The sequence below is a fragment of the Thermoascus crustaceus genome (assembly GCF_041956765.1).
Source record: "Thermoascus crustaceus strain CBS 181.67 unplaced genomic scaffold VTN00scaffold_1, whole genome shotgun sequence".
In the NCBI taxonomy this organism is placed as follows: Eukaryota; Fungi; Ascomycota; class Eurotiomycetes; order Eurotiales; family Thermoascaceae; genus Thermoascus; species Thermoascus crustaceus.
Window position 1 is genome coordinate 5,919,353 of NW_027192527.1, and position 13,386 is coordinate 5,932,738.

The window sequence follows — 13,386 nt, forward strand, 5'->3', positions numbered from 1 at the left end:
CCATTGGAGCGCGTGCGCCCCAATCCGTTCAAGATGCCACTGCCATTGCCAGATGTCAACTCAGTTATTGAGTGCGCCGATTTTGGGCGTACCGTTTTCCCATTCCTCGCCCAGCTGAAAACCCTGCCCGCAAGTCTCATCGAGGCCGGCACGAACGTCGATGATCTGAAGGAGATCTATTTACACACCAATCCCTTTGTGACTGCGATCGCATTCGCGCTGACCCTATGTCCTTTGTTCCTTATCGCCTCCGAGATAAACAAGAATTATTCCCAGGTGGATAGATTCTGGAGCATCCTTCCGGTAGTCTACACTGCGCATTACGCGACATGGGCGCGTCTGGCGGGACTTTCGACGGCGAAGATTAACACCGTTGCGGTATTGACCGCCATCTGGGGTGTAAGGAATCCTTAACCTCGATCTACGAACGAACGACAAGAACTCCAATGGAGTAGAATGACCGAACTAACCTGCTCCGAACGAAAACAGGCCCGATTGACATTCAACTACTGGCGCAAAGGCGGCTACAAGATCGGCTCCGAAGACTACCGCTGGGAGATCGTACGAACGCGGATGATCCCCAACCGGGTGCTCTTCTTCCTCTTCAACGCCCTCTTCATCTGCCTGGCCCAGTCGCTCCTCCTCACCCTGATCACCGCCCCGACCTACGTGTTCATCGTCCTCGCCCAGCTCCCCGAGGGCGCCACCTTCGAGATCCCGGACCTCATCTTCTCCCGCGTCTGCATCTTCTTCGTCTTCATCGAGTACTTCGCCGACCAGCAGCAGTGGAAGTTCCAGTGCGCGAAGCAGCTGTACCTGAAGGCCGCGCGCATCCCGCACGAATACAAGAACCAGTTCACGCCCGAGGACCTGGACCGGGGCTTCGTCGTCACCGGCCTCTGGTCCTGGTGCCGTCACCCCAACTTCGCCGCGGAGCAGGCCATCTGGCTCACGCTGTACCTGTGGGCCTGCTACTGCACGGAGACGTACGCCCACTGGAGCGGCGTCGGCGCGCTGTGCTACATCATTCTCTTCCACTTCAGCACCAGACTCACCGAGTCCATCAGCGCGAGCAAGTACCCGGAGTACAGGGAGTACCAGGCGCGCGTGGGTAAATTCATCCCGCGGTTCTCTGTGGAGCCTAAAGGGGACTGGCAGCCTCCTGTCGAGGACGACGACGAAGACCAGCCAGCCGCGAGCGTCAGTGGCAAAGAAAAGAAGACCGACAATAATGGAAAGGACAGCAAATCGAAAAGCAGCAGCCGGACGAGAACCACTCGGGCTACGGCTACAGAGAAGAGAAAGACAAGATAGACATTAGGGGGTTCAAGCAAGTCTAAGCAAGAGGGGGAAAAAAGTTGAGGTTGCTGGTATATTTTTGATATTATTACCCCCTTTTTTTATTTTATTTTGGGACTGTTTATATTCGTCAATGTACATATTACATTGAGAGTTAAATTGCATTTAATCGGATTTTGGTATTCGTGGATATCCATTTGGTGTTTTGTACAGTATTTCTTTTATTGGTTTTATGGCATCCCGTTTCTGGACTTGCGGGTTTGATGGACTGCAGGTTGAATACAACGTTTACCTTGCCTTGGATCCATTTCTACCGGTTGCAGTCTTTTTGAAAAGTCTCTTGGGATATCTAAGAAGAAGTCCATGTACGGAGTGTGTATTCCTCTCTTCAACGCAGCATATCGGTTTAATTGATTTGAATGAACATGGCCTGCAAGAGTCTTTCGAAGATCTCCGTACACATCCTACCCAGAAGCGATTCACTCGTCCCCGGCAGCCCCTTATCTCAGGGCCAAGACCGTGCTCAATACACAATAGTAGAACTCTCTTCTAGCTCCTGTATTGTATTGTAGACGTCTCTCATTCCATTCTATTCAGCCTAGCTAGCTATAGTTCGCTACCTGTATATACCCTTCCTTCCCTATAAGCTAGTAAGATTGGTGACGCTACAACCCGCCACGTAAAATGCTTTCCTTCCTTTGCATTTCACAACACTTAACACATCCATCCATCCAAGGGTCAATGCCAACCTGGACATCCAGCGAGCGATACGATGATAGATAGAAGAAACAAGAGTGGAGCATGGTGTATGGGAGTGGAGAAGATTTTCAGTGATTCTGTGGATGGTGTACATAGACGGGTTAGATAGGTAGGGTAGAGAGATAGATATAAGATACAGGTCAGGTAAGGCATGTAGGCATGTTTGCCCTGTCCTGTCGGTCTGTCAAGAAGAGCCGTGTAACCCCCATCTCGCTCATTCTCTTTCTCTCTGTATTGCATCTCCGTCCTGTCCCAACTGTCTGAGAGGAGGGGATAGAGTATGCATTGCGGGAACGCTGAAATGGCTGGCGTGTGTGAGTGAATGGGGGTGACGGTCCTTCACGGACATGCAGAGATTTCATTCGATCGGCGGTACGCGCAGACGGGGGGCTGGGGATGAATGAGACCAGACACCGTATCAGCTGAAAATGACTTGACTTGAAAGGATGCTCGTGTTTATAATAATAGATTTACAGTTCAGAGTTCAGAGAGCTCAGGATGCAGGGACAGGATGAAAAAAAAAGGCTACTTTACAATAGCGCGATATGCTTGCTGTGGGAGTCGGAAAGGACATAAAGAAAATGATATTTATGGCAAGAATTCGAAAAAAAAAGAAAGGGGATTCATCCATGCGAGAAAAAACTGCTAAAACACACAAGCCAAGCCAAGCCAAGCCAACGACACATAGCGCCGCCCCCAGCTAAAAACCCCGTCATTTGTATTGTTATATTTCTAATTTCATTTCTAAATTGGCGTCTGGTCTCGCCCATCCTTTCCTGTCGTTCCTTCTTCCGGCAACGGAGGTTCAGGTGGCGCGATCGTTCGCCCGGTACCGTCAAAGTACTTTGTGAACTCGCCAGACTCGGGCCATGGTCGTGGGCCAAGGAGTCGGATCAGGTCATCGCGGCTGAGGACTTCCTTGGCCAGGAGTTCCTCCGCGACGATGCCGACCTCCTTCTTCTTCTCCGTGAGCAGGTCGCGGCATTGCTTGTACGCCTCCTCCACAATGCGGCGCACCTCGGCGTCGATGTTACGTGCCGTCTCCTCGGAGAAGGGCTTGTGCAGTTGGTTCTGGTCCTCCTCGAAGTACAGGTGTCCTATCTTGGAGGACATACCGAATTTGGTCACCATGGCAGTGGCCATGCGGGTGACCTTGTTGAAGTCATCACTGGCACCGCTCGTCACGGTGTCGAAGTGCAGTTCCTCGCTAACACGTCCACCAAGGGTCATGGCCATCCGATCCATGAGCTGGTGGACGTTCATCAGATACGTATCACCGTTTGCAGGGAGATACTGGGCGTAGCCCAATGCGCCCTGGCCACGAGGGATAATGGAAACCTTCAAGAGTGGATCGGCATACCGGAAGTACCAGCCGCAGATGGCATGGCCAGCCTCATGGTAAGCCACCGTACGCTTCTCCTCTGGCGAGAGGACGAGGGACTTCTTCTCCAGGCCACCGACAACACGTTCGATTGCCTGCTCAAAGTGCTTCATGGTAACGCTGTCCGCTCGTTCACGGGCCGCTGTAGAATTTGTTAGTACCTGTACTGAGTTCGAAAGCTAGAGCTGGAAATAAAGGTAACATACCAACTAAAGCCGCCTCGTTGACACAGTTAGCAATATCCGCACCAGCGAAGCCTGGGGTCAACGCTGCAAGTCTGCCCTTCAGGTAATCCATATCCTCTCTCGTGACAATCTTCTTCAGATGAACGCCGAAGATCTGTTTCCGTCCATCCATAGTGGGCCGATCGATAGCGATGTGTCTATCAAACCGACCGGGTCGCATCAGAGCCTTGTCAAGAACATCTGGTCTGTTCGTTCCAGCGAGGACCACGACTTGCTCAGACGTGTTGAAGCCGTCCATCTCAGTGAGGATCTGGTTCAGTGTACTCTCCCGCTCGTCGTTACCGCCGCCAAAACTCTGTTTAGCTCTCGATTTACCGATGGCGTCGATTTCATCGATGAATATAATACAGGGAGTGTTCTTCCGGGCGTTGGCGAACAGATCACGGACACGCGATGGACCGACACCGACGAACATCTCAACGAATTCGGAGCCGCTGACACTGAAGAAGGGAACTCCGGATTCACCAGCCGTTGCCTTTGCGAGCAGAGTCTTACCGGTACCCGGAGGCCCTGAGAGAATAGCACCGCGGGGAATCTTGGCACCGAGCTTCTGGAACTGCTCCGGCTGCTTCAGGAAGCTGACAAACTCCATGATTTCCACCTTGGCCTCGTCCATGCCTGCGACGTCGGAGAATCTGATTTTGATATCCGTCTCGTGGTTGAACCGCTTGGCACGACTCTTTCCGATACCGAAAATTCCACTCTGACCGGCTCCACCACCGGCGCGCCTCGTTAGCCAGAAGAAAGAGCCGATCAAAAGCAGAGTTGGACCGAACGACAAAGCGGTGGCAAGCCATGACACTTCCTCGACGTAGGCAACCGGTATCCGTTCGGTGCTTGGAATCCCGAGCTCATTTTGAGCCTCTTCAAGTTTCCGCTCGAAGGCGTCGGGGGATCCAATCGAGAAGTAGTAGTGGAAGTTTGGCTGAGCCGCAGGAGAGTCTGGGTAGACGCTAGCAACGGCCTCCCGATGCAGGTCCACCCGCACTTTATTGCGGTTGATAACGGTCAGCTTCTCGACGAGACCCTTATCAAGGAAGTTGGTCCGGAACTCCTGCCAAGTAATCTCTCTGCTGTTCTCTCCTGGGAAGATACTCCGGTAGATGTAGTAAGCCAGGAAAGACGAGATCAGAAAGTTGGCAGGGTCAAGCTTGAATTCGAAAACGTTGAAGTTCGGCTGCTTGGGGAATTGATCCTTTCCTTTCTGGTGCTGCTCCCGCTGTTTTTGTTGTTCTTGTTCTTGTTCTCGTCGCTTCCGCTCGTGTTCCTTTTCCAGTTCCTGCTGTTGTCGCTGCTCCTGCTGCGGCCGCTGCGCTCCCTCTTCCTGTTCACGCTTCTTGATTTCCTCCAACTTCGAGGCGATCACAGCCGACTGCTTCATGACCAGGCGGGACAACGTAAGGTAGTCGCCCAGACTCAACGGCTTATTCGACTCCACCTGCGCTTGCACTTTGCGCACAAAATCCCTGATCTCCGGAGGTATGCCCTCCTTCTTGAAAACCAACCGCAGATCCTCCATATGCTGCTGCTGCGACTTCGGCATCCGTTCCTTCAGATAATCCATCAACTCGTCAACCTGTTTCTGCTCCTCCGCGCTCAGCGGGCTCCACTTGTCCTTGGGGTCCCTTGGACCGCCAGGACCGCCGCCGCCGGAGGGCCCAGGCGACGATGAGCCCGACGGGCCAGCATTCTTATTATCGTCGTTCGGAGGCTTCGGGTCGCCGGGATTGACGGTGGCATATGACCGGACGCGGCGCGCATTGACTATGGATGCGAATAGCGGACGTGAGAGATGCGGGGACAATAGCGGCCTCGAGCGGTTGATGCGACCTGCGGCGCTCCTCGTGTATCGAGCAAGATTGCCTGGCCGTCGGAGTAATGTGGCCATGGTCGAGGAAGAGGGTGCCCGGAGGCGGGAAGTAGTAGGGAGGGGGAGGGGTTTTAGAGGGGTTCTCAACGGCGAGCTGTAAGTGCAGAACCCATAGAGGCTCGCATTGACGGGAGAAAGGAGAGAAATGAGGCTGGAAGAAAGCTCCTGCGCGCAAGTGATGTTGTCGGCGAGCCAGTTTGAGCCAGTTCCACGCCCCGTTGGAGCAACCGCCTTCGGCTCTGATTTTTCGGTGTTCCGATCCCCGGCTGAGTCATCCGGACTCGCCACGCCTTACAAACAGGCCTAGAATCGCAACGAAGGCTACGGACTATAGATATGCTCTCCAGACATCTTGCTCAGAACAGCTTATCCATGGAGTCCCGCCGTTTCAACAAATCAATACGCCTCAACTGCACCTTAGTGACCAAAGATTAATAATATTCATCACCGGGTTTAAACCCCATGTATATAACAGCGCTGCGTAATTAATCACACATTATGCATATGCATATCTTATAGTCAAAGTGGAGTGTGTATGGGGAACAGTCCCAGTCAGAACGCCTAGCCTTTTGCACCGGTAAAAAAAAGAAAAAGAAAAGTTCCTTTGGGATGCCCGAGCGCCCCTTGAATTCTCCCGCTTCATGATTTCTCATGCACATGCTCCATTATCGTCATCCTTTCATGGTATCATAATCACGGCACGCTAGGGGGTGGTCCACCGGGCTGATCTCCATTTTCAAATAGAGGGAAGCCGGAACTCGTCATATCTGCCCAATCCCACTCAAGCGTCATTGGCATCTGCCATAAGTCTTGAGGGACAAACGGTTGCTGGAAAGGCGACATATTCATCGCTGCGGTGCTGCTGTTTGGATACGAATCTGGGTTTGTAAAAGCATCGGGGCTGAGTATATCTTGGAAATCTTGGCCAAATTCAGGCATGTTGTGCACGCCGCCGTTCGGTTGCGCGGAAGCGCCGCTCGTTGCAGGAATCGTTGGTTCCTGTGTGGAAGTCGTACCATTTCCTGCTGTGTCAAACGCACTTCCATTCGCGTCACCAGAGACCGTTGGCTGGGAAAAGGGAAACGTCGTAGATGCCTGTGCGTCAGACCGCTTCGCCGAAGGAGATTCAGCCGAAGAATTTCCTTCACTGTTACTCGGCTGAGACTGTTCAGGGACAATCTTGCGCTTTCTTCTTGAATGTGACTCCTTTTCCGCTTTATCCAACACCACTTTCGCTATTCTCTCGAACTCAGCACAGACGCCAAGCATGCGTTTGACGCTGCCATTGGACTCGTCAGAGACGAGCATCGAGAGGAAATTGACAACTAGATCCATCAGTTTAATATCGGAGCGAGCTCTGGCATCTTGCGGGTTCTGGAGGATGTTCGCGAAAAGTGTGACAAGTGCCGAGACAGGATAGTAAATAATTAACCTGACCTCATTTTAGTAGCTCGTTTGACCTGGGGAGACATGAAGTTGATACGCACCAGACACAGGCAAAATCCCCTTGCGGAATATACTTGATCAGGTTTATGGACGCTCTGGCAGCAGTAACACAAAGGGCTGCCGATGAGAAGACCCTGGGATTTAGCGGTCTGGCGTTGAGGCCTTGGATAGCGTAATTTGAAAGACGACTCGTCCAATAACCGTGGTGCACAGACATCCGGTGTATTGTCGTCAAGCAATTGTAGTATGAAAAGTGAAGGACAGCAATATGAAGGATCAGCGGGGTATGCGAGGCCTTAATCTCATATTCTGGTCGGAAATCTAAAGGAATGCTGTCTTTCCACTCTTCCAGTTCCTTATCGAGTTCTCCGATGGTGTTGAGTAGCTCTCCATCGGACTGCTTGGCTGCTTTGGTCGAATAGAGCCGTCTATACACCTTGCTTTCGATTGTGGCGAACGTGCACATCGCTCTAAACAGATTGAATTTCCCTTTCCCATCAGAGAGTGGGATATTTCCGATATTATCTGGCGGGTCTTCGCTGGGAAGTTCGACGTTCATGTCGTCGTCATCTTGCACCGGAGGCCGACCAGAACGGAGGCACATACTGCATTGTCTAAGTATAGAGCACTATCATGGTATAAAAGATAAACTTACTCTTTATCAAGGAGATACGCGATCCAAAAGACCCTCTTGCGCTGTTCCACTTCCACTGGATTCAAGCCAAATCCGGAGCCACGCTTATGGAGGCCAATGCTGTGAGCGAGTCGTAGTGCCGCCGCTACAAGGAAAAAGGCGGGCTGAGGATTCGGAGTTCCCTGCAAGAAGAGAGACTACTATAGCGTTAGAGCGGCTGGAGAACGGCTTCCATGTAGATAAACTCACCATTCCCAGCAAGGCTTGGACACTCAGAAGATCCGTATTTCGCATAGTGAGCTCTGTCAGCACTCCCATGGCATTCTTCAAGTACAGCCAAGCTTTCTTATCCTCCTCCTGAGGGACCAAGTTACTCATGACTCGAAGCCTGTGCGCTATGGCCAGGGCAACGTTGATACTCGCCCACCAGCCAGAGCCTTCGTATGGATCCCGGGAATACTGTCGTTCAACCAAGTGCATGAATGTCGGCTCGTGGAAGAGCGGAAACATACAGTTAAAGTTGTCGAAGTAGTCTCTCAGAAGCGACATGGCCTCTTCTCGGGGCGGTAAAGGTTTGAAGACGCGACGGGCAAATAAGTCGCTGAATATCTCCGGTTTCCAATATATCCATTTATTGTCATCTACATAAGCCGAAGATATCATATCCTGGAATGACGAATCGCCCGTCTTCTCGTTCACCCACTGAATACCCTTCGGAGAAAAGATCGAGAAACCCGACGAAGACCCTGGACCATCGTGTGAGCGGGACTTGTTCTACAAACTGATGGCGCACCTACCAATATACCGCGTCTCTCCGCAATTGTTCGTAACAAGAGAGCACATCATATCCGAAAGTGCCTCGACCTCCGTCTCTGATCCTTTTTGCGACTCGGGGGACGCAGCTGACGTCCGCGGGCTCGACTGAGAATCTATGCGTGGTGCGGAGTAATGGGACCCGCTTGCATGGGGAGCTGCATTTGCAGAACTCGCTGGATTCGTGTTCTTCGAAGGATTTGTCCCGTTTGCAAGAGATCTATCGGCAAGGCGCTTCTCCAATGTCCCGAGGTCAGTCTTCCCAAGATCGTCCTCTGACAACAGACCGGAAAGTCTCAGAAGAGACTCCATTCTTCCAAGCCGGTTCTCCAAACCCTCGATGTATTTCGCCCTGTTCCAGCATTTCAGCAGGTGCCTTCAAAGGCAGCTAGTATCGAGTTCCGGCACCATACCCTTTGGGAGGATTCCGCTTCTTCTCCACCTGCGTGAAGACACACTCTGTTTTGTAGTTTATGCAATGGGAGCACTTGGGCATCTTGCCGTCGCATTTGATCTTCTTCTTCCGGCACATGTCGCATGCCTACGCAAACTCTCCATTAGCCAGTCACCCTTGTGGTTTATCGCGACAGACACCATCTCACCCTGGCTATCCTTCGCCTCTTGGCCTCATTGCTCTCATCACCCGTACCCATATTCGAGTCATCGTGATAAGCCGGTGCTGTCATAACCGGAGGTACAGGAGAGGCGTCCGGGTTGGGAGCACCGAAGAATTGTTGTGATTGGTTCATCAGCATGGTCATATCGAAGCCCATGCCTTCTGAAACTCCCCCCAAGCCATTCATCACTCCGACTGATTGCTTGTATGACTGCGGGTGAAGCAAGCGGTGTTGCCTGATGCGCAACGACTGCGGCGGGGTCGTTATCGGTCAGTCTATGGAGTCAAGAAACTTCGCAAGGAACCGCAGCTAATTATTCAGACTGGTCACTTGTATAGTAAGACGTAGCAATGCTTGTCGGGGACCAGGAGGCGAAACTGCGATATTGATCTTAGTAAACCGCCCCAAGGCTCTCACGTGGCACGGCCAATCAAAGGAACGTTTAGATGGCGGGAACCCTTTCCAGTGATAGGACGGGAAAGGAAATTCTATCGATGGCGGCGGACCCCGAAGAAGGGAATAATGTCAACGGCCTTACCCTGGGTCCGAAGGGCTGGGTTTTCCGTAAGCCAGCGAAGGGACGTGGTTGATGCGGAGGAAGGAGTTGCGGTAGACTCCGAACTGCGAAGAGACTTCAAGATGACGGCGGTTTACTTTCGTCCGTTCCGGACTTTTTTTGGGCTTCTTCGGGATCGCGTGAGGGGCAGGCTTTTGCTCGCAAGGATTGCAGGCCACGTTCAGCGCATCAGACGTCCCCGGTGTACTCGACGGTCAGAGAATCGACGTCGACGGAAGGGCGCGCAGACAGACCGAAGGCCCGCTCCATAAAACGGACCAGTTTTAGTCCGAGTTCATCTCGCTTCGAAGCGATCAAGATAATCTGACCAGTTAATAAATGTAGTTGCCTGCTTGGATCGCGCCCGCTTCTGCAGATCAGATGTCCGCTACGCTCCAAGATATATTAATAGGCATCTAATTAAGTTCTGCACACCCCGCGACGGGAGCTCCGGTGATGTCGATAAGAAGCACGGAATGCCTCGATAACGTCAAGCGACAGACGCGGAAAAGACACCTTCGGCCCCGAGCCCTGGTCTTTTCACTTCGGCGGCTTGACTCACGCACGATCACGAACAAGCTTCGAGGACAGACCGCGTACTCCGTACCTGCGCGCGAACAGACTAGGCCCGGAGTCCAAGGGCGTCTGGAGCTTTATTAGGTGCGGTCTGCGGGTGGCTCGTTTCGACCCCAGCTTGTGGCTCGTGGAGATGTAGTACCTTTAGGTATCCCTATGCTCCGTACAATCTAGGCCAAAATGTTCCAAAGTCGCCTGGAGAAATGGCCTTCGACAATTTCAGTTGTCTAACGCTTCTCTCCCTTGCGGCCTGAAAATTGGAAATGAAGCTGAAGCTGATGCCGTCGCGAAGGCATCCTATCACATCTTTGGCAGGGGACCTTGAACATTATGAAACCAAGTTTGCTCACTGTAGATGGTCAGCTTTTTGACTACGTGATCTGTCTTCTTTCAGACTATTCGGGGTCGGCAGCAGAGTCCCTCCACGGCCTCTGGACCGCAGATCATTCCAACGCCTCAAGTTCTCGGCATTGGGGATAAGGTTGATTCTACTGCATTTAGGAATCTATCGCTATAAAGGACCTTAGCAGAGGAGGTTGTACGATATGCAGCATAGCTGTCGCAGGCCCCTGTTACTCGGAAGTTAAATATTATCCCAACGAACACTCTCAGACTCAAGGCTAAGTTCTGCGTCAAATCGGGAACCAGGAGTGCTAGTACCTAAATGCTGATACAGGCCGAAGCAGGCCAAAACACCGAGATTTCGGCCTTCACGACGTCGATGGCATCATCGGCAAATCATCAAACAGATAAACTGGTTCCGGAAGAGATAAATGGCCCAGGGTGTCGCATCAGGCGCTAGGTATATATACAAAACTTGGGCCCGAAGAGGATGTACTGGCGAGCAGATTGGCCGCCCGAAGAGACTGGATCCGCATCGACATAGAATCGCATTATGTACCGTACGGCGGAACGAAAAAACATCAGGAGCGGCGATCTTGATACAGGCATAAAATACAGCTCCTCGTCATCATGTTCCCAACAGGAGGAGCATGGAAGGAAATTCCCATCCTCAAAAAAGAAACCAAACCAACGCCACGCTATGCACCCCAAGAAAAGGCCAATCCCTTCTATATGGTACAGAAGTTTCTATGGGTATGTCTCCATCTCCGTCTAGTCGTTTTTTCCTTCAACCGATGATGGTAGTGAAAAGGTATATATAAGAGGCTGGCCCCCCATTCAAACATCAAACATGCTTGTCCAGGAACTCCTTCGCCTCGTTGATCTTGGTGGCCAGGTAAGGGCTGCCGCCCCGGTCAGGGTGGTTGAGGAGCATCAGCTGGCGGTGGTTCTTCCGGACCTTCTCCTTGGTGAGGGTGCGCTCACTGTGTCCCATAGTCAGTAGGAGATCCCTAACGGCGCGAGATGGGATAGAGCCGTAAGAACGTACGAGAGCTGCAGAATCAGAGCGGCTTCACGGCGAGTCATCCGTGGTTCGAATCCTCTGCACACTGAGTCAGTAACAGCGTTCCAGTTCTGATACGTAGGCAGGTTGTCAGACCCTTTGTAGAAGGCTTTGCCCATGCTGTCCACTCCTCCTTTGTAGCGGCGGAATGCGACAAGTCCAGCACGACCCTGCAAGCAGAACTGTCAGCACGGATCCTTGACGGAGCGATGGCCGGTGCGGAGGCTACTGACCAGGAAAGCGGCCGTGGCGACACCCACGCCAATAGCAAGAGCGGAAGCCATGTTGAAACGAGAGGAAATGTATAGTTCAGATGGACAGATGGGTCTAAACAGAGAGGCCAGAAGGCGGAGACCGTATTTCGAGCGCGGGGAGGCGAACAAAGCGGTTGAGGGCACAGAGACCGTCGAGATAAAAGTCGGAGCTCTCGGCGGCGGCACCCGTCCCTTTCGGGTTTAGCGCGGCACCCCGATCGCAGCTCCACACTCCAACCTTGGGAAAAGTTTACTCGGACCTTTTTTGACGGCGGGACTTGAAAGATTCAACAGCTACATCCCCCCCCCCCCCAAACGAAGGCTGCTCGAGTAGAAGGCAGAGACATAGACAACCATGAGGTATTGCTATCATGATGACCCCTTTTTGCGCAAGAAATAAATCGCCTCTAACATATCTCCAGGGTTGAAACCTGCCACCTGTGCTCGCGGCCGGTATACCCGTCCAAGGGTATCACCTTCGTTCGCAACGATGCCCGTGTATTCCGCTTCTGCCGCTCGAAATGCCACAAGAACTTTAAGATGAAGCGCCAGCCTCGCAAGTTGAAGTGGACCAAGACTCACCGTGCCCTGCGCGGCAAGGAGATGATCGTCGACTCGTCCCTCCTGCTGTCCCAGTTCGCCAAGAGGAGGAACGTCCCTGTCAAGTACGACAGAAACCTGGTCGCCGCGACCGTCAAGGCCATGGAGAGAGTGGAGGAGATCAGACAGCGCAGAGAGCGTGTCTTCACGAAGAGAAGATTGGCGGGCAAGGCCGCTCGGGAGCGCAAGCGCGAGGAGGACAGGAAGGTCGTTGCGGAGGGCGAGCACCTCATTCGCAAGGAGCTGCGGGAAAGAGAAGAGGGCCAGCCCATTGCTGCGGAGAAGGTTTCGACTGGAAAGGTTCTCGGCGAGGAGAAGCTCAGACAGAAGAAGAAGACCAGACTGCTGGTCGATGGTGGTGCCGAGGAGGAAATGGACGTCGATTAAAAAGGCAATTGCGCAGGTTCTTTTCCTTGGACATATACTCTCTACGGTTATGGGACGGAGTTGGGCTTTCTGTTTTTCTTTTTCGTTTGGTCAATGATTTTCATATGGTGGACAGGAATTCCAAATAAAATGAGTTGCGGTGAACTGTGTTCCTTCCCTTATGTTTCTCTTCTATTTTGTCCACATTATCTTCTGCTGCCCGTCTGCCAGCCAATTACTATGGGGGATCGGCCCTTGGCTGATAATTGCAGTAAAAAGCTACTAACTTCCGGACTGGTGTGTTCCCTCACTTCCCACTCACCACCCCCAGGCTTGAGGCCTCCAGTCTCTCACTTCACATGTCCCTTCTTCCTCTTATCCTCTACAATTCGTTTCTCACATTCACTCTGCTACCAAGCAGTGAATACTGCAGCCTCATCTCGCTTAGCCTAGCCGGCTCCCTCAAGGGTATAAATACTACCTCCCACACATGTCCTCCATCTTCTTTCCTCCTTTCCTTCCCCAGCTCACCGAGTCTCTCAACGCTTTAGCTCTTGCTAGCAAT

The 13,386-nt window shown here is 52.3% G+C and overlaps 5 protein-coding genes across 5 annotated transcripts; 2 read left to right on the forward strand and 3 right to left on the reverse strand.

Annotated features, from left to right (window-relative positions):
- Window positions 1-33: 33 nt before the first annotated feature.
- Window positions 34-1,314, forward strand: VTN00DRAFT_2143 (uncharacterized protein; the record flags this gene model as incomplete). The annotated part of the gene is made up of 2 exons (XM_069428329.1): window positions 34-399; window positions 490-1,314. The coding sequence occupies 2 exons, from the start codon at window positions 34-36 to the stop codon at window positions 1,312-1,314; spliced, it is 1,191 nt and encodes a 396-aa protein (XP_069292845.1).
- Window positions 1,315-2,802: 1,488 nt separating this feature from the next.
- On the reverse strand, window positions 2,803-5,572 carry VTN00DRAFT_2144 (uncharacterized protein; the record flags this gene model as incomplete). Its single annotated transcript, XM_069428330.1, has 2 exons — window positions 2,803-3,581; window positions 3,646-5,572. The coding sequence occupies 2 exons, from the start codon at window positions 5,570-5,572 to the stop codon at window positions 2,803-2,805; spliced, it is 2,706 nt and encodes a 901-aa protein (XP_069292846.1).
- A 675-nt stretch (window positions 5,573-6,247) lies between these two features.
- VTN00DRAFT_2145 (uncharacterized protein) lies at window positions 6,248-9,220 on the reverse strand (the record flags this gene model as incomplete). The annotated part of the gene is made up of 7 exons (XM_069428331.1): window positions 6,248-6,986; window positions 7,042-7,605; window positions 7,656-7,831; window positions 7,884-8,380; window positions 8,432-8,799; window positions 8,861-8,988; window positions 9,050-9,220. The coding sequence occupies 7 exons, from the start codon at window positions 9,218-9,220 to the stop codon at window positions 6,248-6,250; spliced, it is 2,643 nt and encodes an 880-aa protein (XP_069292847.1).
- Window positions 9,221-11,382: 2,162 nt separating this feature from the next.
- VTN00DRAFT_2146 (uncharacterized protein) lies at window positions 11,383-11,885 on the reverse strand (the record flags this gene model as incomplete). Its single annotated transcript, XM_069428332.1, has 4 exons — window positions 11,383-11,521; window positions 11,587-11,640; window positions 11,698-11,771; window positions 11,835-11,885. 4 exons carry the CDS (start codon window positions 11,883-11,885, stop codon window positions 11,383-11,385), a joined length of 318 nt encoding a protein of 105 aa, XP_069292848.1.
- A 325-nt stretch (window positions 11,886-12,210) lies between these two features.
- Window positions 12,211-12,842, forward strand: VTN00DRAFT_2147 (uncharacterized protein; the record flags this gene model as incomplete). Its single annotated transcript, XM_069428333.1, has 2 exons — window positions 12,211-12,215; window positions 12,278-12,842. The coding sequence occupies 2 exons, from the start codon at window positions 12,211-12,213 to the stop codon at window positions 12,840-12,842; spliced, it is 570 nt and encodes a 189-aa protein (XP_069292849.1).
- Between the last annotated feature and the right edge of the window lie 544 nt (window positions 12,843-13,386).